At 41.3% G+C, this 26,129-nt stretch overlaps 1 protein-coding gene across 5 annotated transcripts in view; it reads right to left on the bottom strand.

Moving 5' to 3' along the window:
* The window catches only part of PFKFB1 (6-phosphofructo-2-kinase/fructose-2,6-biphosphatase 1), a 373,849-nt gene that overhangs the window by 6,923 nt on the left and 340,797 nt on the right, over positions 1–26,129 (bottom strand). For 4 of the 5 annotated variants that reach the window (XM_027533653.1, XM_027533654.1, XM_027533651.1 and 1 more), the window contains 4 exons: positions 18,791–18,912; positions 12,067–12,274; positions 8,487–8,633; positions 2,009–2,113 (listed from right to left, as the gene is read on the bottom strand). In XM_027533653.1, coding sequence (XP_027389454.1) covers positions 2,009–2,113; positions 8,487–8,633; positions 12,067–12,274; positions 18,791–18,912 — 582 coding nt within the window. The remainder of the gene's footprint in view (positions 1–2,008; positions 2,114–8,486; positions 8,634–12,066; positions 12,275–18,790; positions 18,913–26,129) is intronic. The other variant, XM_027533652.1, reaches the window with a different exon arrangement.

Here is a 26,129-nt window from a genome sequence, read left to right as displayed (position 1 = left end):
CATTGTGTATATATTAATTAACATATATAATGGAATATTACTCAGCCATCACAAGAATGAAATAAGGCCATTTACAGCAACATGGATGAACCTAGAGATTATCTGAAGTCAGACAGAAAAAGACAAATATTATATGACATCACGCATATGTGGAATCTAATTTTAAAAATGATATAATAGTCTTATTTAGAAAACAGAAACAGACTTACAGATATCAAAAACAAGCTTATGGTTACCAAAGGAAAAATGTGGGAGGGGGGATAAGTCAGGCACTTGGGATTAATAGACATACACAATTATATATAAGATAGATAATCAGTAAGAGCCAATGGAATAACACAAGGAACTCTTCAATATTATGTGATAACCTATATGAGAAAAGAGCCCGAAAAAGAATAAGTATATGTATATGTGACACAACATTGTAAATCAACTATAATCCAATAAAATTTTTTAAAAAGAAAAAATCCATCTGTGTGGGTACAAAGTTTATTAATTGTTTGGAAATAATTCTATTTTATCTAGAATTCATAATAATTTTACTTTGGTAATGTCAATTTAACCCCAAAATACAATATGTTGGCATTATAGGGACAAATAGTGATGTATTCTGATAGACTGGTATAAATTGAAGTGCTTCAGCAAGCATTCATTCAATTAACACTCACTGAGTAAGCTGTGCTTACAATAATAAATTTAATACTAAGAATAATAATTCATTTAGGGAATAAGACACAAGTTTGAAGTAAGTAAAATAAAAAACAACAAACAATATAAGAGAGGGAGTGACCAGAGTTGTAAAGTTTTTATACTGGTTCAGGAGGCAGGTAGAGATATTGATTTTTAGATTTTGTCAGTCATACATATTAAAATGTTAAGAGTAACTCTAAAAGAATGGAAAGAGATTGCATAACTCAAACATAGATGGAAAATTTTATCAATTCTAAAGGGAGGAAAAGACAAAAAATAACCAAGCCTAGAGAGCTCAAAATAAGAGAATAGAAACAAATTCACATAAGTCAGTAATTAAAATAAAAGTATACCAAACTTGCCATTCAAAAGTCATATATTTCCAGTGTTTATTAAAACCAACAAAACCCATCTCTATGTTGTCTATAGGAAACAAAACAAAACTACACAGAGAAGTTGAAAGTAAGTAACTAACCAAATACTGAGCAGATAAAATTTTAGTATCATATAAAAGAAGCATTATTAGCGGGGAAAGAGGCTTGCTCACTATATTATAAAATATACAATTTACATAGGAGATATAATTGCTTTAAATTTGTATGCCTCTGATAATATAACCTTAAAATATGAAAAGGAAAATGAGAGCACAGTCACTGACTTCATAATGTCATTTCTGAAGATGAAAATACAAATGTTAAAGTGCTTTGTAACACAGGATATCTATCATTTCATCTTCTCTAATATTCTGCTTTCTGATAATTTCCCCCAGGAATCTGTATCAGAAATGGAGTATGACTAATAAATATTCTAACATGTGAAACTGGCTAAATGGAGGCTAGGTTGAAAGCAATGAGGATTCACCACCGCATGGGAATAGGGAACTGATAATCTGGCTCATATGGTGGAAGAAGAGTTGGTTAAACCATTAGCCATTGTTACTTGGGACTCCAACTCACAGTCCAGAAAGGCTGGAACTTTAGGCAACTTGGCAATAAAGTGTCAGAAAATTAAAGTACATTAAAATATTTCGGATGCCATTAGTGAAAGAATATTAAAGACAAAGTCTAGGATAAAGTGAGCTTTCCTGAAAGAAGGAAATAAACGGGCAAATGTACAGCCTTTAAAAAGAGGAATATGTTGCTTATAGCCAAGAATGAGAGAGCCCAGGGCCAGATAATCATGTGCTTTGTGGGATGGAAGATGCAAAATTTGCTTTACCCTGTTTCTAAAGCTGTCTGGGGAAATATGGAATCCTGGTAGTTGGAATAAAGATACTGGGGAGGAGTCCTAAGAGTCTGGCCACCCCTCCAAATCTTACCTCTCCCTTAGGATAGCGGTAGCGGTATTTATCTTGGTCTCGCAGTGCAAATTCTTCAGGGTAGTGTTCTTGGATTTCTTCATAGGTCATCTCCTCACAGACACCCTGAGAAAAATTATTTGGGGACAAAAGTTTTCACAAGTTGAAATCTCCACAGCCTTTACCGTAGTTCTGAGGCCAATGATCGTGGAACATTAGCACACAAGCACCTGGGTTTCTGCTAACACACCTCTAGGTTTGGGTCTGCTGTCTGTTGTTGTTCAGTCACTAGTCGAGTACAGTTATTTAAAACTCCATGAACTGCAGCACACCAGGCTTCCCTATTGTTCACTATCTTCTGGAGTTTGCTCAAACTCATGTCCATTGACTTGATGATGCTATTCAACCCTCTCATCACCCCACCAACCAACCATCTCTGTCACCCCTTGCTCCTCCTGCCCTCAATCCTTCCCAACATCAGAATCTTTTCCAATGAGTCAGCTCTTCAAATCAGGTGGCCAAAAGTATTGGAGCTTCAGCTTCAGCATCAGTCCTTCCAATCAATAGTCAGGACTGATTTCCTTTAGGATTGACTGGTTAGATCTCCTTGCTTTCCAAGGGATTTTCAAGAGTCATCTCCAGCACCACAATTTGAAAGGATCAGTTCTTCAGCACTCAGTCTTCTTTATGATCCAACTTTCACATCCATACATGACTACTGGAAAAACCATAGCTTTGACTATATGCACTTTGTTGGCAAAGTGATGTCTGGTTTTTAATACACTGTCTGTTTGTCATAGCTTTTCTTCCAAGGAGCAAGTGTCTTTTAATTTCGTGGCTGCAGTCACTGTCTACAGTGATTTTGAAGCCCAAGAAAATAAAGTCTGTCACTGTTTCCACTTTTTTCTCATCCATTTGCCATGAAGTGATGGGGCCAGATACCATGATCTTAGTTTTTGAATGCTGAATTTTAAGCCAGCTTTTTCACTTTTCTCTTTTACCCTCCTCAAAAGGCTCTTTAGTTCCTCTTTGCTTTCTGCCATTAGAGTGGTATCATCTGCATACCTGAGATTGTTGATATTTCTCCCAGCAATCTTTTTTTTTTTTTTTTAAATTTTATTTTATTTTATTTTTTTTATTCTTCCAATTTTATTTTATTTTTAAACTTTACATAATTGTATTAGTTTTGCCAAATATCAAAATGAATCCACCACAGGTATACATGTGTTCCCCATCCCGAACCCTCCTCCCTCCTCCCTCCCCATACCATCCCTCTGGGCCGTCCCAGTGCACCAGCCCCAAGCATCCAGCATCGTGCATCGAACCTGGACTGGCAACTCGTTTCCTACATGATATTTTACATGTTTCATTGCCATTCTCCCAAATCTTCCCACCCTCTCCCTCTCCCACAGAGTCCATAAGACTGTTCTATACATCAGTGTCTCTTTTGCTGTCTCGTACACCGGGTTATTGTTACCATCTTTCTAAATTCCATATATATGCGTTAGTATACTGTATTTATGTTTTTCCTTCTGGCTTACTTCACTCTGTATAATAGGCTCCAGTTTCATCCACCTCATTAGAACTGATTCAAATGTATTCTTTTTAATGGCTGAGTAATACTCCATTGTGTATATGTACCACAGCTTTCTTATCCATTCATCTGCTGATGGACATCTAGGTTGCTTCCATGTCTTGGCTATTATAAACAGTGCTGCGATGAACATTGGGGTACACGTGTCTCTTTCCCTTCTGGTTTCCTCAGTGTGTATGCCCAGCAGTGGGGTTGCTTCTCCCAGCAATCTTGATTCCAGCTTGTGCTTCATCCAGCCCGGCATTTTGCATGGTGTACTCTGCATATAAGTTAAATAGGCAGGGAGGCAATATACAGCCTTGACGTACTCCTTTCCCAATTTTGAACCAGTCCATTGTTCCATGTGGGCTTCCCTGGTGGCTCAGACGATAAAGGGCCCGCCCGCAATGCGGGAGACCCGGGTTTGATCCCTGGGTTGGGAAGATCCCTTGGAGAAGGAAATGGCAACCCACTCCAGTACTCTTGCCAGCAGAATCCCATGGACAGAGGACCCTGATAGGCTACAGTCCATGGGGTCGCAAAGAGTCGGACACGACTGAATGACTTCAATTTCACTTTCACTTTATTGCTCCATATCCAGTTCTAACTATTGTTTCTTGGCATTCATACAGGTTTCTCAAGAGACAAGTAAGGTGGTCTGATATTCCCGTCTCTTGAAGAATTTTCCACAATTTGTTGTGATCCACAGTCAAAGGCTTTTGCATAGTCAATGAAGCAGAAATAGATATTTTTCTGGAATTCCCTTGCTTTTTCTACAATCCAGCACATGTTGGCAATTTGATCTCTGGTTTCTCTGCCCTTTCTAAACCAAGCTTGTACATCTGGAAGTTCTCGATTCATATACTGTTGAAGCCTAGCTTGAAGGATTTTGAGCATTTTCCTGCTAACATGTGACATGAGCACAATTGTATGGTAGTCCCTTTGGTATTGCCCTTCTTTGAGATTGGAATGAAAACTGACCTTTTAATCCTGTGGCTACTGCTGAATTTTCCAAATTTGCTGACATACTGAGTGCAGCACTTTAACAGCATCATCTTTTAGAATTTGAAATAGCTCAACTGGAATTCCATCCCCTCCACTAGCTTTGTTGGTAGTAATGCTTCCTAAGGCCAACTTGACTTCACACTCCAGGATGTCTGGCTCTAGGTGAGTGACCACATCATTGTGGTTATCTGCATCATTAAGACCTTTTTTGTATAGTTCTTCTTTGTATACTTGCCACTTCTTCTTCCTGGTGGACTATAGTCCATGGAGTTGCAAAGAGTTGGACACAACTGAGCAATTAACACTTTCACTACTTCACTTTACTGCCCCTGTGGAAGGAGACAATACATTCTATTTGTTGTCTGGTATATGTGTATATGTGTGCACAAGGTATGTAGCTGTGTGGATGTGAGAATGAGTGCATGTGCATAGGTGTGTTCAGGCTGAGTGCATGGTGGGTATCTGTGGTGTTTCTCTATGATTATCCTAGCAGGTTTATAGGTGTACATTGTACATATATGTGTATTTTTATAAATTTGTGGGTTTAAGAATTTGTGACTGTGTTTGTGTGTGTGTAGCTTGCTCATGATGTATATTTTTGGTATGTTTAAGGTCTTATGCTATTGGTTGTGCATTTGTGTCAGCATATATATGTAAGTATATATATATATATATATAAGTATGAGTATATGTATGTATATAAAGGATGTCTCATCATCTAAGAATGTGTGTGCATAGGTGTCTCTGTGGTCTGTCTCTTCATGTGGGTCTCAGTGTGTCTGTGGTGTGTGTGTCTCTGAAATGTGTATATCTATAAACATATGTGTGAGTATCTATGTGTCTATGTCTGAGGTCTGTGTGAATCTGTGGTAATATGGCTGAGGCTGTATGTCTGTACTGTTAGTGTGTCCATGGTATGCCTCTATGTATCTATGTGATGTAAATATATGCAAAGATTGCATGCGTATCTACAGTGAATGTGATATGTACCTCTAGGTGTGTCTGTCTGTAAGTGTGTGTGTGTGCATGAATGGTGCACATATGATTGGTAGATGTGTCTGAGAGGAAACCTGTGCTTGACTAGTTAGTCTATGTGTCTGTGAAATGCATATCTGTGAGTGTAAACATACCTGTGGTGGATGTCTGTGACTGTGTACACAAGTGCATGTGTATGTACACATCCACAACAGGGCTTTTCAATGTTATCACATTTCCCATCCTTTCTGCCTACACTTTTTCTCCAGGACCTCTGGCAGATAAAGAAATAGGTATCCACAGACCTCTCTCAGAATGCAAGAATTAGCAAATTCCTCAGTTTCAGAGTGGTCCTTGGGGATATACACTCTCCTGACCCAAAGAAGGAATTAAGGGCTCTTAAAGAATGAGTTCTCACTAAGAAATCCACAGAAGTGAGGTGTCTGTTGTTAGAGGTGGGATCAATGTTGGGTTTATAAGATTCCCTTCTGGTTTGGTAGATTCCAATTAGACCTTCCTGTAGTGAAGCAATGGGCTCTGGTTGTCTTTTGAGCCACCAACCAGGCTTTTCTTAGGAGTTAGGTTCACCCCTGCCCCAACCTACAAGAAGATAGGCAGTGTAAAACCTGCATCTGACACTGCCCATGGGAGAAAGTGCACTCTGTATATTCACAAAGTCCTTCCAGATTGGCTTTGACTTTCTATTCTGAGGCATGCTGGGAATCTGTTGCCTGTGGAAGTGACCTCTGATTCCTTATTGACTTAAAGAAAATCGCCTAACTTCTTTGAATTTTATTTTCCTCATCTGCAAAATGAGGATAATTATAACTATCTCACAACAGTATTTTGAATATTAGAGATAATATATGTAAAAGAGACTAGTATAGAATGTACAAGACACATTTAAAAAACAATCAATGGAATATATTACCCTATAATTAATATTGCTTAGATTAATTAATCCCAGGCTCCCCCGTCCCTGGGATTCTCCAGGCAAGAACACTGGAGTGGGTTGCCATTTCCTTCTCCACTGCCTGAAAGTGAAAAGTGAAAGTGAAGTCACTCAGTCGTGTCCGACCCTCAGCGACCCCATGGACTGCAGCCTTCCAGGCTCCTCTGTCCATGGGATTTTCTAGGCAAGAGTACTGGAGTGGGTTGCCATTGCCTTCTCTATACACATACACAATTCCCTCTTTGCTTATGCTGCTTTCTTTGCATGATTCCTGATCCTCTCTACTTGGCTCACTGTTACTCAGCTCTCAGGTTTTAAGTAGGCATCACTTCCTCCAGGCAGATCATGGCTGGGTCAGATGCCCACATTCTAGCCTATCAGAGTCTGCATCACACATGCTGTTTTGTATTCCTCTGACTACCCTATTTTTTTCTGAAAATTCAATGAAGACAGAAACCAATTTCTCTCTCTAGCACTATTCTAGAGTCTGAAATGGAATAGGGATCCAATAAATGCTTATACCACGTGTGTGCCAGAAACAAACAATAACTGAACTATTATGATGAAAAGTTGTCTCACATGTATTCTATAATAATATATGTGATATGTATAACAATGTTGTACATCCATTTTCTAAATATGTGTGTCTCTATACATCTGTAGTTGAGTATATATGTTATTATGCATGCACACACATACTTCCTGTATTTATCTAGCAGGCAATCAGGTTAACCTACCTACACAGAAGTTATCTACATCTGTGGTGAAGCTTTTACTTTAGTATCTAACAATCATAATCTGTGGGCTGTTACCTGATGTAAATGTGCCTATAGTGCAGGTGAGACAATGGAGAGGAAATATCTTCTTAAAGAGCTCATAGAAAAACCTGACTCTAAAGAAAGACTGTCATGTCATGAGGCTCAGATGAAATATTCACTAAGTTTTTCCTTCATTTCATCTCCAATACACATCTGGTCCATCACACCCTCACTTCTTGCCTAGACTAATGCAGTCATCTCCATACTGGTATGCATTCTCATTCTGGCCCTCTTCCCACCTAGTCTCCAGACATGATCATGATGGAGTCATGGGTGGAGTCTTCACAGCATGGTCTTTAAGAAAATGTGAATCACATTCAGCCCACTCCTCCTTTTGGCGAGGAAGGTAAATTTTTAAAAAATAATTTTTAATTGGAAGATAATTGTTTTACAATGTTGCATTGATTTCTGCTATACAACAAAGTGAATCAGCTTTAAGTATACATATATCCCCTCCTTCTTGAGCCTCCTTCCCATTCCCCACCCCCATCCTCTAGGTTATCACAGGGGACCAATCTGAGTTCCCTGTACTATACAGCAGCTTCCCACTAGTTATCTATTTTGCACATGGTAGCCCACTCCTCCTTGACTTAGACCACATCAATGTTTTCCCATTTTTGGGTAGCATCCAAATCCCTTAATATGGACTATAAAGCCCTATAAGCTCTCTTCTTTTCCAACCTCATCTCCCTTCTCTCCAGACCTTACAATCACCTCAGACTCTCTGCTGTTTTCCCTCAGTTCCCTGAACATGCCATGCTCTATTATCACCTCTGGGCTTTCACATGAACTGTTCCTTATTCCTTGAACTAAAATTATTCCCTTACCCCAGTCCATTTTGCCTGCTTCTAGGAAATTTTCCTTCCAAATCTTCTACCACTGTCTTGTCAAGAATATCCTCACCTTCTGAGACTCTGCAGATCCTTGTATTTCCCCTCTCACAAACTTTTGTTGCATGCAATGCAATGTCTTATTCACTGTCTAACTTTGGGCTCCATGAGAGTGAAGACCTTGTCTGTTCTGGACTTCACTGGATCCCCAAGGCACAGAACAGTGTTTAGCACAAGAAAAGTTTGTTGAATTAATTAGGTTCTGCATATGAGGCAGAGTAAAGGCAACCCAGGGGATAAGTCTAGAGTCACCACCCACCAGGGAATCCATCCCCCTCCATCTCACCGCATCAATCTCATTCAGGGCCTTCCATTGCTCATAGGGAATGCCTAAGGCTTCAGCTGTCTGGATAGTCCTCTTCATGTGGCTGGTCCACACCTTCAGTGAGCTGATACCCTGGGACTGAATGAAATTGGCCAGGGCATAGGCATACTGAGGAGTGGGGGTGCAAAGGAGGAGAGGATTGGAGAAAGAGAGATGAAAGAAGACAAGGTGACCATGAGAATAAATTTAGATCTACCACAAATAATGGAGTGATAATGAACAAGGAGGAGTAGAGTTTAAATGTTTCCAATTTACGAAAAGTCATATTCTTGCCCACATGACTAAGGACCAAGGGAATAGAAAAGAATATGTGTATTTATGTGTGTATATGTGCATGTGTGTGTGTGTGTGTGTGTGTGTGTGTGTGTTCACTGAAGCTTGTTCATAGAACCTCCTGCTTGGTTATTCATTCATTCAAACAGCTCACTTCTAACATTTGTGGGCCTGGGACAAAAGTACAAATGGAAGCACTCCACTTATAGTTCACCTCCCTTCTTTTCCCATTTCTGCTACATCCTGTACTCCTAGGCATCTTAAGTACATGCTTATGGATAATCCAGTCACAGGAACAAATTCTGTCTATATCATATCCCCAATCCCCATGACATACAAACAGTGACCCCTTGGCCATTCCTTTCCCTAGGTGTGAAAGATTTTGTGACATGTCCTGTTCTCATGTGAACAGACTCTTGGACAGGCCCCATATAGCTACTGGAAGCAGACTCTGGGCAGGAAATTCTAGGATTCTGGGTACTCGGAGTGTGGTCTGGAAGTGTATGTGGGTGGGATGTGGGGGACATTTCTCTTTGACCTTGTGAAAGGTCACTGCTTGAGCAGGGGACCTGGTACTAAGATTCTAAGGGTATTAAAATATTTACTGAGTGTGTGTGGGCATGTGCTGGGTGCTGGGGTGGCCAGTTCTCAAGACACAGCCTGGTGCACTGGGATGACCCAGAGGGATGGTATGGGGAGGGAGGTGGGAGGGGGGGTTCAGGATAAGGAACACGTGTACACCCGTGGCAGATTCATGTTGATGTATGGCAAAACTGATACAATATTGTAAAGTAATTAGCCTCCAATTAAAATAAATTTATATATATATATATATATATGTATAGACAGCCCATCCAGTGAGGGAAACAGTGACAGCACCAAAAGGAACCACTTAGGTTTGTGGAAGTGCATATGAGCAACTGATTCACTCTTCTTCTGCAGATAGGCATGTTTTTAATCAAGATGATGTGTGGGGAACATCTGCACAAATGTACAGATACAGGCACACATTTTTTATGTACAAATATAGGCATTGTGTCCACACATTCTAATTATGGATTATGAGTCAACAGTCAGTGTGCTCTGGTGGAAGGAGTCCTGATTGGGAGACAAGTGATGGGGTTTAATCTACCCCAGCTCCATCACAGGGTCCCTTTGTGGCCTGGGGGCATATCTTGGGCCCACCTTGGCTTTGTATCTCCTGACTGTAGCATGCAAACAGCATTAGCTCACCCAGCCTGGTTTCTATGAGTGTCACATTAGACAGTAGATGGGGAGCCACCAGAGTGCTCTCTATTACATAGTGAGAGCTACTGTGCTCGATTGTGGATGACAGTTGATGGGAAAATACTTTGGAAACCATGCATGTTGCACTGTACTCTTTAGCATGAAAGTTGGAGCCAGGCATGTGCATGTACATGTACACATTTCTGTTTAAGGAGGCATATTGTATGGAGATGGCCATGTGTCCAAACTGGGTGCTTAGTTGTGTGGGCAAGGCCATGGACAGCCCCAACCAAGAGACCCCTGGCTGTAGGTGGTGCCACAGGCTTGGGTGGCATCTCTATGGCCTCTGACTCTGCTCTGAGGAGTGAGAGAGGTAATAGTCAGAAGTCAGAGTCCACCTTGAGGGGATACTGCCAGTCTGAAAGTAACAGAAAAGGAGCCAGGAGGACTGAGGCTTCTGGTATGATGACTTGCCTGCAGCACTGCCAGCTCTGTAGTGGGGGAGGCTGAGGGGCAAGCAGGAAGGCCTGGTTTTCAGTCCTGGCTCTGTCCTTTACTGAATGTGTGGCCAGAGGCCACTTCTTGTTCTTGTCTGGGCCTCAGCCTCCTCTTCCATAAATCAGTGATGGCAATGCCCACCTCACAGAGTTGTGAAGATTAAATGAGGCCACACATGTGGAAGTACATGGTGCCATGAATGTGCAGAGGTGCCCAATAAAAGAGGGAGCTCCTTCCCTCCTGCACCTCATTTCCCTCTTATCCCACCCCAAGTCATCCTCCTAGCAAGAACAATACCTATGTTAACAAGCCTAGTGAAAGTGAAAATGTTAGTCACTCAGTCGTGTCCGTCTCTGTGACCCCATGGACTGTAGCCAGCCAGGCTTCTCTGTCCTTGGAATTCTCCAGGCAAGAATACTGGAGTGGGTTGCCATTCCCTTCTCCAGGGGATTTTCCCAACCCAGGGATCGAACCCGGGTCTCCTGCACTGCAGATAGATTCTTTATCATCTGAGCCACCTGGGAAGCCCCTTTAACAAGCCCAGGGAGAGGGCCAAATGCAGGAAAATGTGTCTCTTTATTTGGGCAGCAAGTATAACATACAGGTCATTATTCTTGATTAGAAAGAAGAGACTCCCACCATTGGCTTCCCTCATAGCTCAGTTTGTAAAGAATCTGCCTGCAATGCAGAAGACCCCAGTTCAATTCCTGGGTCAGGAAGATCCGCTGGAGAAGGGATAGGCTACCCACTCTGGTATTCTGGCCTGGAGAATTTCATGGAGTGTATAGTCCATGGGGTCTCAAAGAGTCGGACAAGACTGAGCGACTTCCACTGACTCACTCACTCAGAAAAGAGACTCCCACCATGAAAGTCAGAGATGGGCCAGAACTGGGGGTATGGAGCCCAAGTGACCTGCCTGGGATGGCAAGAGAGGACAGGGGAGGGCTTCCTGGGTCAGCCCATGGAGCAGGAGATGGGTCCTGGAAAAGGTGGAGAAGGGAGGGCAGGAAAGAAGTGGTGACTGGTGGGGGACAAGAGTCAACTCTGTGATGACCTGCAGTGGGGGTTTGGGAACATAGCATCAGCCCTGAGTAATGCAGGAGAAGATGGATTCAAGTGTGGGGCACTTCAGGGCAGCTGTCTATGCAAAGGATGGTCATCAGCTGACAGAAGGGACAGAGGAGGGCAGCCTCCATGGCGGAAACTGCACAAATGAAGACACAGAGTTGTGAGAAAAATGAAGGGACCAGTTAGGCAGGAGAGACAATACTTATTTTAATGGGGTTGGAGGAGCAAGTGGTCTGGGAAGGCCTGGTATTCCAGGACCAAAGCATCAGAGTTGCTGGTGGCACATGGAAGCCATGCAAAGATGGGTCAAGACTGAGTGGTTAATGGGGTGGAAGAGCAGGAGTGGCCAGAACCTGCTTTTACCTTGTCACTGAGTCCCTCCACCCACAGGACCCAGTCAGCAGCCACCCCACCAACTTGTGGCCCACTTGAACCAGCCCAGTCAACGTTTCAGAATTCATGGGGCCTTCCCTACCTGCTTGCCCCGAGCTGAGAGGCCAGAGTCACCTCCAATGCGGCCTCTGAGGTTGAGTTCACTCTCACCGTGCCGGCATAGGTAGATGGAGCGGGGTGTGACGTGAATGTTCATGAGATAGTAGACTGTGCGGCTCTGGATATGGTCCTGCACACGATTCACCATGTAGCGTGTGCCCACGTCGAAGATCTTGATGTAGGACAGGTGGCTGGGCCAGTCCAAGCAGGAGCAAGGGCAGCTCAGGAGCTGATGTTGGAGAAGCTGATCCCAAGAGAAAGCCCCAACCACACACCCTGCCTTCAAGCCTACTCCATAACACAGCTCTCACTTACCTTTCCTCTAGCCTTGCCTTGTTCTGCATACCTGTTCTAGAAACTTGGTTCCTGGCCACCCTGAGGAGCTCACTGCTTGCTACCATCTCCCTTTGTCTCCTTTCTTCAGTCTCAGTTTGAGCCAGACTGTTTTTTTACTTTCATTCATTACACTCCATGCATCTAGTATTCTCTCTTCTGTGGTTCACACTGCTGACATACTGAGAGAGAAACAGTAATCCTCCAACAGTCAAGCAGGAAGCAAATGCAAGTGGCCTATGAGATGTTGGAAGCAGTCAGGGACAGGCAGTCAGGCACAGGGTATGGTCACTGTTCTTTCACGTCTGAGAGTCAGAGCATCTGCTGTCATGCTTACAAATATGCTTTAAAAATATCTGAAATACCTGGAGATCTCTTCATGTCACTAAAGAACTCTGGCAAGGGTAGGCCCTTTAAATTATTCAGCCCTTCTAATACATTTTAAAATAGAACTCACCTAATATTCTGATATAAACATCTATTGCATAAAGCAAAAAAAAAAAAAAAAAAAAAAAAGCAGCTGCCAACTGTGCCTGACTGCCTGTCCCTGACTGCCTACATCTCATAGGCCATTTGCATTTGCTGAGCATTTCATGTGTGTGTGTGTGTGCGCATCTGGCAGGGGTGGGAGGTTTCAAACTCCATAAATCCTCATAGCCATTCTAGGAAGTGGAGACTATAATCTCTGGTTTATAGGTGAGGAAACTGAAACACAGAGAGAGGAAGTGATTTGCCTGATGTCAAACTCTTCAACCTATGACTCTTAGAGCCTAGGTGGAAAATGTCTGATGTCACCTTGTTGTCTTGTTCCTGACACTAGGTTCTGAGTGGCACTAGGATAAACTCCAAATTCTTTAGCTTATTGTGACATTTTAGGTGCCTTCATACATTGGCTGTGCTTGGCCTCACCTCAGTGTCCCATGTCCATGCTCATAACTTTGTTTCATTTCAGGCTTAATGCTTTTGCTGAAATATTCTCTGTACTCCTCTACTTTTTATTCAGACTTAACTAGACCTTTACAAGGTACTGTTCTCTTTCCTTGAAAAGATGTTCTTTCCCTGGTTTCCAAAGCTGAGGTCCTATGCATCTATCCTCCAAGAGTAGGTATATTCACTCTCTCTATGAAGATTTTTTTAAGCCCGGATCATGTGAATCATTTAGAGGTAGTTCACATCAAAACTATGACATTTTCTATTTCTTCTCAGCATACCCCCATCATTTATAATTTAAAATAAAAATTATCAGTTCAGTTCAGTTGCTAAGTCTAGTCTGACTCTTTGAAACATGGACTGCAGCACACCAGACCTCCCTGTCCATCACCAACTCCCGGAGCTTACCCAAACTCATGTCCATCGAGTCAGTGATGCCATCCAACCATCTCATCCTCTGTTACCCACTTTTCCTCCTGCCTTCAATCTTTGCCAGGATCAGGGTATTTTCCAATGAGTGCGTTCTTCACATCAGGTGACCAAAGTATTGGAGCTTCAGCTTCAGCATCAGTGAATATTCAGGACTGATTTCCTTCAGGATTGACTGGTTGGATCTCCTTGCAGTCCAAGGGACTCTCAAGGGTCTTCTTCAGCACCACAGTTCAAAAGCATCAATTCTTTTGTGCACAGTTTTCTTTATAATTCAACTCTCACATCCATACATGACTACTGGAAAAACTATAGCTTTGACTAGATGGACCTTTGTCGTCAAAGTAATGTCTTTGCTTTTTAATGTGCTGTCTAGGTTGGGCATAGCTTTCTTCCAAGGAGCAAGTGTCTTTTAATGTCATGGCTGCAGTCACCATCTGCAGTGATTTTGGAGCCCAAGAAAATAAAGTCTGTCACTGTTTCCATTGTTTCCCCATCTATTTCCCATGAAGTGATGGGACCAGATGCCATGATCTTAGTTCTCTGAATGCTGAGCTTTAAGCCACATTTTCACTCTCCTCTTTCACTTTCATCAAGAGGTTCTTTAGTTCTTCTTTGCTTTCTGCCATAAGGGTGGTGTCGTCTGCATATCTGAGGTTATTGATATTTCTCCCAGCAATCTTGATTCCAGCTTGTGCTTCATCCAGCCTGGCATTTCACATAATGTACTCTGCATATAAGTTAAATAAGCAAGGTGACAATATACAGCCTTGATATACTCCTTTCCCGATATGGAACCGGTCCCTTGTTCCATGTCTGGTTCTAACCGTTGTTTCTTGACCTGCATACAGATTTCTGAGGAGGCAGGTAAGGTGGCTTGGTATTCCTATCTCTTTAATAATTTTCCAAAGTTTATTGCAATTCACATAGTCAAAGGCTTTGATGTAGTCAATAAAGCAGAAGTAGATGCTTTTCTGGAACTCTCTTGATTTTTCTATGGTCCAGGAGATGTTGGCAATTTGATCTCTGGTTCTGCTGCCTTTTCTAAATCCAGCTTGAACATCTGGAAGTTTATGGTTCACATGCTGTTGAAGCCTTGCTTGGAGAATTTTGAGCATGACTTTGCTAGTGTGTGAGATGAATGCAATTGTATGGTAGTTTTTGGCATTGCCTTTCTTTGTGATTGGAATGAAAACTGACCTTTTCCACTCCTGTGGTGACCGCTGAGTTTTCCAAATTTGCTGGCATATTGAATGCAGCACGTTAACAACACCATGTTTTAGGAATTGAAATTGCTCAACTGAAATTCTATCACCTCCACTAGCTTTGTTCATAGTGATGCTTCCTAAGGTCCGCTTGACTTCAGACGCCAGGATGTCTAGCTTTAGGTGAGTGATCACACCATCATTGTTATCTGGGTCATTAGGATCTTTTTTGTATGGTTCTTCTTTGTATTCTTGCCACCTCTTCTTAATATCTTCTGCTTCTGTTAGGTCCATACCATTTCTGTCCTTTATTGTGCTCATCTTTGCATGAAATGTTCCCTTGGTATCTCTAATTTTCTTGAAGAGATCTCTAGTCTTTCCCATTCTATTGTTTTCCTTTATTTCTTTGCATTGATCACTGAGGAAAGCTTTCTTATCTCTCCTTGCTATTCTTTGGAACTCTGCATTCAGATGGGTATGTCTTTCCTTTTCTCCTTTGCCTTTAGCTTCTCTTCTTTTCTCAGCTATTTGTAAGGTCTCCTCAGACAACCATTTTGCCTTTTTGAATTTCTTTTTGTTGGGGATGGTCTTGATCACTGCCTCCTATACAATGTCACGAACCTCATTCCATAGTTTTTCAGACACTCTGTCTATCAGATCTAACCCCTTGAAACTGTTTGTCACTTCCACTGTACAATTGTAAGGGATTTTATTTAGGTCATACCTGAATGGTCTAGTGATTTTCCCTACTTTCTTCAATTTAGGTCTCAATTTGGCAATAAGGATTTCATAATCTTAGCCACAGTCAGCTCTGGTCTTGTTTTTGCTGACTGTGTAGAGCTTCTCCATCTTTGGCTGCAAAGAATATAATCAATCTGATTTTGGTGTTGACCATCTGGTGATGTCCATGTGTAGCATTGTCTCTTGTTTTGTTGGAAGAGGGTGTTTGCTATGACCAGTGCGTTCTCTTGGCAAAACTCTGTTAGCCTTTTCCCTGCTTCGTTTTGTACTCCAAGGCTAAACTTGCCTGTTACTCCAGTTATCTCTTGACTTCCTACTTTGCATTCCAGTCGCCTATGATGAAAAGGACATCTCTTTTTGGTGTTAATTCTAGAAGGTCTTGTAGGTCATCATAGAAACACTCAACTTCAGCTTCTTCAGCATTAGTGGTTGGGGCATAGACTTGGATTACTCTGATGTTGAATGGTTGCCTTGGAAATGAACAGAGATCATTCTGTCGTTTTTGAAATTGCACCCAAGTACTTCATTTGGGCTCTTTTGTTGACTTTGAGGGCTATTTCATTTCTCCTAAGGGATTGTTGCACCTAGCAGTAGAAATAATGGTCATGTGAATTAAATTGGCCTATTCCAATCTATTCCTATTCACTGATTCCTAAAATGTCAACGTTCACTTTTGCTGTCTCCTATTTGACCACTTCCAATTTACCTTGATTCATGACCTAATATTCCAGATTCCTGTGCAATATTGTTCTTTATAGCATTAGACTTTACTTCCATCACCAGTCACATCCACATCTGGGCATTGTTTTTGCTTTGGCTCCATCTTTTCATTCTTTCTGGGGTTATTTCTCCATTCTTCTCCAGTAGCATATTGGGCACCTACTGACCTGTTGAGTTTATCTTTCAGTGTCACGTCTTTTTGCCTTTTCATACTGTTCATGGGGTTCTCAAAGCAGGAATACTGAAGTGTTTTGTCATTGCCTTCTCCTGTGGACCACGTTTTGTCTGTATTCTTCGCCATGACCTGTTCGTCTTGGGTGGCCCTACAGGGCGTAGCTCATAGTTTCATTGAGCTAGATAAGGCTGTGGTCCATGTGATCAGTTTCTTTTGTTTTCTGTGCTTGTGGTTTCATTCAGAATGAATAAGGATAAGAGACTTATGGAAGCTTCCTGATGGGAGAGACATCTTTATACTAAAAATTATAAGCTATATTATAATATGAGGAGGTTCCATTGAGTTCTGGTTAGATATTTTCTGTTTTCACTACCTTGATACTATTTTTGAAATATTGTGTTGGCCAGAAAGTTCGTTCAGAAAAACCCAAACAAACTTTCTGGCCAACTCAATACAAACTATCAAAAGCTTTCAAGATTGTCTTTTTTTATTTCTAATTTTTGGTAGTCTCTACCTTGCTGGTGCCCTAAAAACTTGGTAAACATGCTCTTCCAGATCTTTTCCTCCAAGTTGGACTGGATCCTCTCTTCTGTGTTCCCCCACCCCACTTGCTTTACTATCCCCAAATTCTGGCCAGCTGTGTATGCATTGTCTTCTTCAACCAAGTGGTCATTCTATCAGAGCAGATAGCCTATCCCTTTTTGGATTCTTAGTGCACAACTAGGTTTGAGCCTTGATGCATGGATTGTAAATGTCTGTTTATGGAAAAATGATTAGATAAAACCAACTTTCAGAATCAGTTATCTTCAGATCTGAACTGATTCATGAAACACTGAGTACCTGCAGAACTGTAGGCCAAAGGCTAGAGTTTTCTCCATGCTGTTCTTTCACTTTAGCCCTCCTCCTTCAAACTTTTCATATACTGCCTAGCTGGAAATTTGAAAAAGTTTCCCTCACTCCAGCACAGATGGCTTGATGAGAAAGCAATTGTACCCTTGACCTGACACAGTGAACAATATTCACAATCATACATAAGGTCATGCACCTTGCACTGAGTATCATGTGACACTTTTTATGACATAGGTATGTGGGAGGGGATAACCTTGATGGAAGTTAGAAGATAGGAATTTTTTGAGTATATATTCTGCTACTGAATCATTGTGTGGCCTCAGGTAGGCCCTTGCCCTGCTCTATGTCTGTTTCCCCATCTAATAAGTGAAGCAGTAACAATGTTCACCTTGGGGATTTTGGTTGGGCAAAGCTGGAAGGATGCTCTTTAAACTTCTTAGAGTGGTGATGACTGTCAGCAGCCTCCCTATACTTCTTACTTGAGGCCCAGAGGGTCTGAGTGACGAGGGTCTCTTCTCATCATAATCTATTTTGAAAGAAAGTGAGCTTCTGGGAATACCTTATGTCTAAAGCTAACATTTTCCCTGTACTTCCAGCTAACAACTCTCCAATCTTTAGTTGGTATTATGAATGAAAGTTTCATATTTTTCATGCATCTTCTCATATATCAAAGCAATATGGAAGCTACCTAAGGATACAACCTACTTTTTTTGCCCTTATTTACAGCCCTTATATACTCCATAGCCCAAAGAAGTCGAATACATAGTGACTGAAAAAGGTACATGTGCATTGTGAAAAAAGACATGATTAAGAGATAGAATGTGTGATTAAAATCTTAGCCTTGCATGGCAGAAGATTGAGCAAGCTCAAGCTCCCTAAGATGCAATTTCCTCTTCTTGAAAATTTGTGATCATAAGACCTATTTTAGCCTCCTTAACTGGAGTGCCAAGGGCATTCAATGAAACAAAAAAAAAGTGAACACTTTGGAAACTGAAGTGTCATCCATATGTGAAGAATACTTTTGAGAACATAATACTAACAACCATAGGGGAGAGGGATTTTCCCCCAGAGACCAGGGTCCTAATATGTCCATATTGTTCAGTAAAACATTACTTCAATCCTCTTGTGAACACCTTACACATCAAAGAATCACCATGTAGTGGGTAATTAGAGCTGGGAGGGCCCTTGAAGACAGATCAAGTGTAGCTCCCTAATATTACAAATAAACTTGAGGCCCAGAGAGGAAATGCATTTCTTCAGGTCCTATAAGACATCAAAACCAGGCTAAGAATCCAGACATATACTTTGTGGTGCTGGGTTCTTACCTATCCAGTTCATCATCCAAGGGTTGGTAGTTGACCTCATAGCACTCTATTCTCTTTAGAAAATCTTCCAGAACCTTTTCACGATCACAGTCTATATAATCAGGACTGCCAAGTTTCACTTGCTGGAAGAAGGGAGAAAGAACCATGGGAGACAGAGATTCTGACAGTGCCCTTAGGAAGAGCTCTTAGAGTTCACTGAATTCAATATCCCTCAACATAAAGATGAGGAGATTGAGACTTAGAGAGGGTCCTTGCTCAAGTTTACAAAATCAGACAATTGAAGAGAATCTGAACAGTATAACCCCTCATTCCTTACCTCTGTGTGCTCAAACAAGGTCTATTACATTATATTCAGTTCTAGAATACACAGTTTAAGATAATGATTTATAAGTGGACTGGAAATTGTGGTGTGAGAAATGGGTGAAGAAGAGGAACAGGAGATCTTGACCAGGGTTCATAATGGTTTACATGTATCAAGTGTTTACTGGGATAACTTAACATATGTTGGCTTTAGATTTCTGAAGGGCTGGTATCTTCTAATCTCTTAGGATCTAACTTCTTTACCCATATTCTACATCTCAGTGAATGGCATTATCATCTACTGAAGTCAGTTCAGTTCAGTTCAGTCACTCAGTTGTGTCTGACTCTTTGCGACCCCATGGACTGCAGCACGCCAGACCTCCTTGTCCATCACCAACTTCCAGAGTTTATTCAAACTCATGTCCATTGAGTCGGTGATGCCATCCAGCCATCTCATCCTCTGTCATTCCCTTCTCCTCCTGCCTTCAATCTTTTCCAGCATCAGGGTCTTTTCAAATGACTCAGTTCTTTGCATAAGTATTGGAGTTTCAGCTTCAGCATCAGTCTTTCCAATGAATTTTCAAGACTGATTTCCTCTAGGATGGACTGGTTGAATATCCTTGCTGTCCAAGGGATTCTTAAGAGTCTTCTCCAACACCACAGTTCAAAAGCATAAATTCTTTGGTGCTCAGCATTCTTTATAGTCCACTCTCACATCCACACATGACTACTGCAAAAGCCATAGCTTTGACTAGATGGACCTTTGTCGGCAAAGTAATGTCTCTACTTTTTAATATGCTCTCTAAGTTGGGCAAAGTTTTTCTTCCAAGGAGCAAGTGTCTTTTAATGTCATGGCTGCAGTCACCATCTGCAGTGATTTTGGAGCCCAAGAAAATAAAGTCTGTCACTGTTTCCATTGTTTCCCCATCTATTTGCCATGAAGTGATGGGAGTGGATACCATGATCTTAGTTTTCTGAATGTTGAGTTTTAACCCAAGTTTCCTCTTTCATTTTCATCAAGAGACTCTTTAGTTCTTCTTTGCTTTCTGCCACAAGTGCGGTGTCATCTGTATATCTGGGGTTATTGACATTTCTCTCAGCAGTCTTGATTCCAGCTTGTGCTTCATCCAGCTCAGCATTTCTCATGATGTACTCTGCATAGAAGTTAAATAAGCAGGGTGACAATATACAACCTTGACCTACTCCTTTCCTGATTCCATCAACTCCACTAGCTTTGTTCATAGTGATGCTTTCTAAGGCCCACTTGACTTCACATTCCAGGATGTCTGGCTCTAGGTGAGTGGTCACACCATCGTGGTTATCTGGGTCAGAAAGATCTTTTTTGTATATTTCTTCTGTGTATTTTTGCCACCTCTTCTAAATATATTCTGCTTCTGTTAGGTCCATACCATTTCTGTCCTTTATCAAGCCCATCTTTGCATGAAATGTTCCCTTGGTATCTCTAATTTCTTGACGAGATCTCTAGTCTTTCCCATTCTGTTGTTTTCCTCTTTTTCTTTGCATTGATCACTGAGGAAGTCTTTCTTATCTCTCCTTGCTCTTCTTTGGAACTCTGCATACAAATGGATATATCTTTCCTTTTATAATTTGCCTTTCACTTCTGAGCCTTAAATGAATCTGAGAGTCATCCTAGATGTGTCTCTTTCTATCACCCCCACCTCTTAGAAGGTACCTCTTAGAAGATATATACCTCACTATATATAAGGTATATACCTTCACTATATCTTCTAAATATCTTCCCAAATGACCTCCAATCTCTCTTCCTTGGATGCTCACTCTAGCTTTGTGACAAGTTACTCTGTTTACAGTTTACTTTCCCTTACTAGTAGCAAGAAGGATAGTTCTAATGTGCACCCCTGAAGATGGAATTCCTCTACTTGAAACCCTTCACTATTTCCTCATATCTTTTAGGATAAAGTATGAAATATTTTGGGTTTGCAGGTGGCGCTAGTGGTAAAAACATAAGAGGTGCAGGTTGGATCCCTGGATCAGGAAGATACCCTGGAGAAGGACATGGCAACCCACCCCAGTATTCTTGCCTGGAGAATCCCCATAGAAACAAGAGACTGGTGAGCTATAGTCAATGAGGTTGCAAAAAATTGAACATGACTAAAGCAATTTAGCATGCATGTATGAAATATTTTAGCAGGTGACACATGGCTTGTTATGATTGTGCCCAGAATGATTTCTTCATCATCATCTCCCATTGCTCTTCTAGTCCTTCACACACTTTGCTTTAGCCAATCTAAGCTATTTCTAGTTCCCCCAAGACACCATACTTAGTATATGCCATTCCCTTATTTTCCATTCTTTACCCGCCAAATGTCTATATTCATTCTTCAAGATGCAGGTCAGCTGTTATCTTCATTAAGAAGCTTTCTTATGCAAGGTTAGTTCCTCAACAGCCTTCCACAGCCTCCTTTGTTCATTTATCTCAGCACTGATCTCACAGAGTTATATCTCTTACGTTGTCAGTGTCCCTCACTAGACTGTGAGTTCAAGGCTGGACTCTCCTTTATCTATTTCAGTCTCTGATACTCCAAATTGTTCAGTCCAGGTATATGGATTCAATTTATGTTTAATCAACAAACGGATGGACAGGTGGATGGATGAAAAGGAAAGAGAGGATTTGGACATATTCTATGCCTCAAGAGGCAAAAATAGGACCAATAAGTGAAGATTACAGGGAGTCAGATTTCAGCTTGATTGGACTGCATTTAATGAAGGCAGTGAGCCTCATAATTGGAGGTACAAAAAAAATCTAGGGAGGAGCTAAGATGGAGGAGGAGTAGGACGGGGAGTTTCTTCCCACAAATTCATCAAAAGAACATTTAAACGCCGAGTAAATTCCACAAAACAACTTCTGAATACTGGCAGAGGACATCAGACACCCAGAAAAGCAACCCGAGTCTTCGAAAGGAGGTATGAAAAAATATAAAAGACAAAAAAAGAGACAAAAGAGGGAGGGATGGAGTTCCGTCCAGGAAGGGAGTCTTAAAAAGAGAAAAGTTTCCAAACACCAGGAAACCTTCTCACTGCCAAATCTGTGCCAAGCCTTGGAAGCATAGAGGGCAACATAAGAGGGAGGAAAAATAAAATGAACAATTAAAACCCACAGATTGCGAGCCCTACAGTAACTCCCCCAGTGGAGAAGCAGCACAGACGCCAGCACACGCCACTAGCAAGTGGGGGCTGGGCAGGGAGGTGCGGCGCGGGCTGCATCACTTAGAGTAAAGATCTGGCCTGAATACCCTGAGTGCTATCTGAGCGAAATAATTTGGGCTAGCAAACCAGACTGTGGGATATCTACCATGCGAAAGCCAGCCCTAACCTAAGACACTGCCAGGCCCGCACAAGGAACAAAGGACTGAACAGAGATAGCCGGCTGCAGACCATCTCCCTCCGGTGACAGGCAGCCAGAGCCAGAAGGGGGCAATCGCAGCCCCAGAGAGACATTATCTATAAAACTGTAAGCAGGCTTCTTTGCTAACTAAAATTTCTTGGGGGTCTGGACGGTCAACATCTGCCTGAGAAGGTGCGCCGGTTGTACACCTAGGTAACCGAGCTGCGGGAAGGCGATAAGTCGCAGCAATCGCACTCGCCAAACACCTCATCACCTGAGCTGCTTGGACCTGGGAAGGGCACAAAACGCAGGCCCAACCGAGTCTGCACCTCTGAGGACTACCCGAGTGCCTGAACCTGAGTGGCTTGGATCTGGAAGGTGCAGGCAGCCCAGGGCCGGCCACGGATGGTTCCCGGGTGGAGCAACCTAGAACCTGAGCAGTGTGGGCAGGGAGGCTACACGCACCGTGAGTGGGGGCAGACCCAGTGTGGCTGAGGCACTGCGCGCACACGCCAGTGTTATTTGTTTGCAGCATCCCTCCCTTCCCCCCCACCCCACAGCACGACCTGAACAAGTAAGCCTAAAAAAAAAAAAAAAAAAAGTGTCCTCCATCGTCCCCTTTGTGTCAGGGCGGAAACCAGACACTGAAGAGACTAGCAAACAGAAGAATGCTATAACAGAGAGAACCGCCTTGGAAGCTACAGGCAATAGATTAAAACCCTGTGGTTAGTACCAACTACATAGGAAGGGGCCTATAGATCTTGAGAAATATAAGTCGGACCAAGGAACTAGCCGAAATGAACTGAACCCCACAATACTCACAGCAAAGCCAGAGAAAGTCTTAGATATATTTTACTATTTTACGATCATTCTTTCTTTCTTTTTTTTTCTTTTAATTAAAAAAAATTTTTAAGTCCTGTATTATTCCTTTAATTTTCACTTTTATAACCTATTACTTTGCAAAAAAAAAAAGACCTTTTTTTTAAAAAAGCAAACTTCATATATATATATATATTTTTTTATAATTTTTTGACCTTGTTTTTTGTTTGTTTGTTTTTGTTTTTCTTCTTTTCTTTAACATTGTATTTTTGAAATTCCAAACTCTACTCTAGATTTTTAATTTTAGCTTTTTGGTATTTGTTATCAATTTGTACCTATAGTTTTTTTTTTTTTTTTAATTTCTGTGACTTTTTTTTTTTCCTCTGTTTTTTTGTCTTCTTCTTTTATATAACATTGTATATCTGAAATTCCAAACTCTACTTTAGACTTTTAATTTATGCTTTTTGGTATTTGTTATCAATTTGGTACCTGTATTTTCTTTATAACTTTTGCGACTTTGGTTTTTGTTTGTTTGTTTTTTTTCTCTCTTTCTTTTTCTTCTTGTTTTTTTTTAACATTGTATTTTTGAGTTTCAAACTCTACTCTAGATTTTTAACTTTTGCTTTTTGGTATTAGTTATCAATTTGTACCTATATTTCCTTTATAATGTTTCACGACCTTGTTTGTTTTTGTTTGTTCGTTTTTTCTCTTCTTTCCTTCTTCTTTTCTTTAACATCATATTTTTAAAATTCCAAACTCTACTCTAGATTTTAATTTTTGCTTTTATGTATTTGTTACTAATTTTGTACCTTTAAGAACCCAATCTTCAGTACCCATTTTTCACTAGGGAGTGAGATTACTGGCTTGATTGCTCTCTCTCCCTTTGAACTCTCCTTTTTCTCCACCAGGTCGCCCGTGTCTCCTCCCTAACCCCTCTCCACTCTACCTACTCTGTGAATTTCTGTGTGTTCCAGACGGTGGAGAACACTTAGGGAACTGATTACTGGCTGGATCTGTCTCCCTCCTTTTCATTCCCCCCTTTTATCCTCCTGGCCACCTCTGTCTCCTTCCTCCTTCTTCTCTTCTCTGTATAACCCCGTGAACATCTCTGAGTGGTCCAGTTGTGGAGTGCACATAAGGAAGTGATTACTGGCTATCCCATTCTCCTCTACTGATTCCACCTCATCTCATTTGGGTCACCTCTAACTTCCTCCTCACTCTTCTCTTCTCCATGTAACGCTGGGAACCTCTCTGGGTGACCCTCATGGTAGAGAAACTTTTCATCTTTAATGTAGATGTTTTATCAATGGTGCTGTATAGAAGGAGAAAGTTTTGAAACTACTGGAAAATAAGACCAATAACTGGAAGCAGGAGGCTTAAGTCCAAACCCTGACTCCAGGGAACTCCTGACTCCAAGAACATTAATTGACAGGAGCTCATCAAACGCGTCCATACCTACACTGAAACCAAGCACCACACAAGGGCCAACAAGTTCCAGGGCAAGACATACCAAGCAAATTCTCCAGCAACAAAGGAACACAGCCCTGAGGTCCAAGATACAGGCTACCCAAAGTCACCCCCAAACCATAGACATATCATAACTCATTACTGGACACTTCATTGCACTCCAGAGAAAAGAAATACAGCTCCACCCACCAGAACACTGTCACAAGCTTCCCTAACCAAGAAACCTTGACAAGCCACCTGTACAAACCCACACACAGCGAGAAAACGCCACAATAAAGAGAACTCCACAAACTGCCAGAATACAGAGAGGACACTCCAAACTCAGCAATTTAAATAAGATGAAGAGACAGAGGAATACCCAGAAGATAAAGGAACTGGATAAATGCCCACCAACCAAACAAAAGAGGAAGAGATAGGGAATCTACCTGATAAAGAATTCCGAATAATGACAGTGAAATTGATCCAAAATCTTGAAATCAAAATGGAATCACAGACAAATAGCTTGGAGACAAGGACTGAGAAGACGCAAGAAAGGTTTAACAAGAACCTAGAAGAAAATAAAAAGAGTCAATATATAATGAATAATGCAATAAATGAAATTAAAAACACTCTGGAGGTAACAAATAGTAGAATAACAGAGGCAGAAGATAGGATTAGTGAATTAGAAGATAGAATGGTAGAAATAATTAATCAGAGAGGATAAAAGAAAACGAATTAAAAGAAATGAAGACAATCTCAGAGACCTCCAGAACATATTAAACGCTACAAACATTCGAATCATAGGGGTCCCAGAAGAAGAAGACAAAAAGAAAGACCATGAGAAAAATACTTGAGGAGATAATAGTTGAAAACTTCCCTAAAAATGGGGAAGGAAATAATTACCCAAGTCCAAGAAACCCAGAGAGTTCCAAACAGGATAACCCAAGGCGAAAACACCCCAAGACACATATTAATCAAATTAACAAAGATCAAACACAAAGAACAAATATTAAAAGCAGCAAGGGAAAAACAACAAAATAACACACAAGGGAATTCCCATAAGGATAACAGCTGATCTTTTAATAGAAACTCTTCAGCCAGGAGGGAATGGCAAGACATACTTAAAATGATGAAAGAAAATAACCTACAGCCCAGATTATTGTACTCAGCAAGGATTTCATTCAAATAATGAAGGAGAAATCAAAAGCTTTTTCAGACAAGCAAAAGCCGAGAAAATTCAGCACCACCAAACCAGCTCTCCAAACAAATACTAAAGGATATTCTCTAGACAGGAAACACAAAAACGGTGTATAAATTTGAAACCCAAAACAATAAAGTAAATGGCAACGGGATCATACTTACCAGTATTACCTTAAACGTAAATTGGGTTGAATGCCCCAACCAAAGACA

The sequence above is a fragment of the Bos indicus x Bos taurus genome, chromosome X (assembly GCF_003369695.1).
Source record: "Bos indicus x Bos taurus breed Angus x Brahman F1 hybrid chromosome X, Bos_hybrid_MaternalHap_v2.0, whole genome shotgun sequence".
Lineage (NCBI taxonomy): Eukaryota > Metazoa > Chordata > Mammalia > Artiodactyla > Bovidae > Bos > Bos indicus x Bos taurus.
This window is presented reverse-complemented; position numbering and strand designations above follow the sequence as displayed.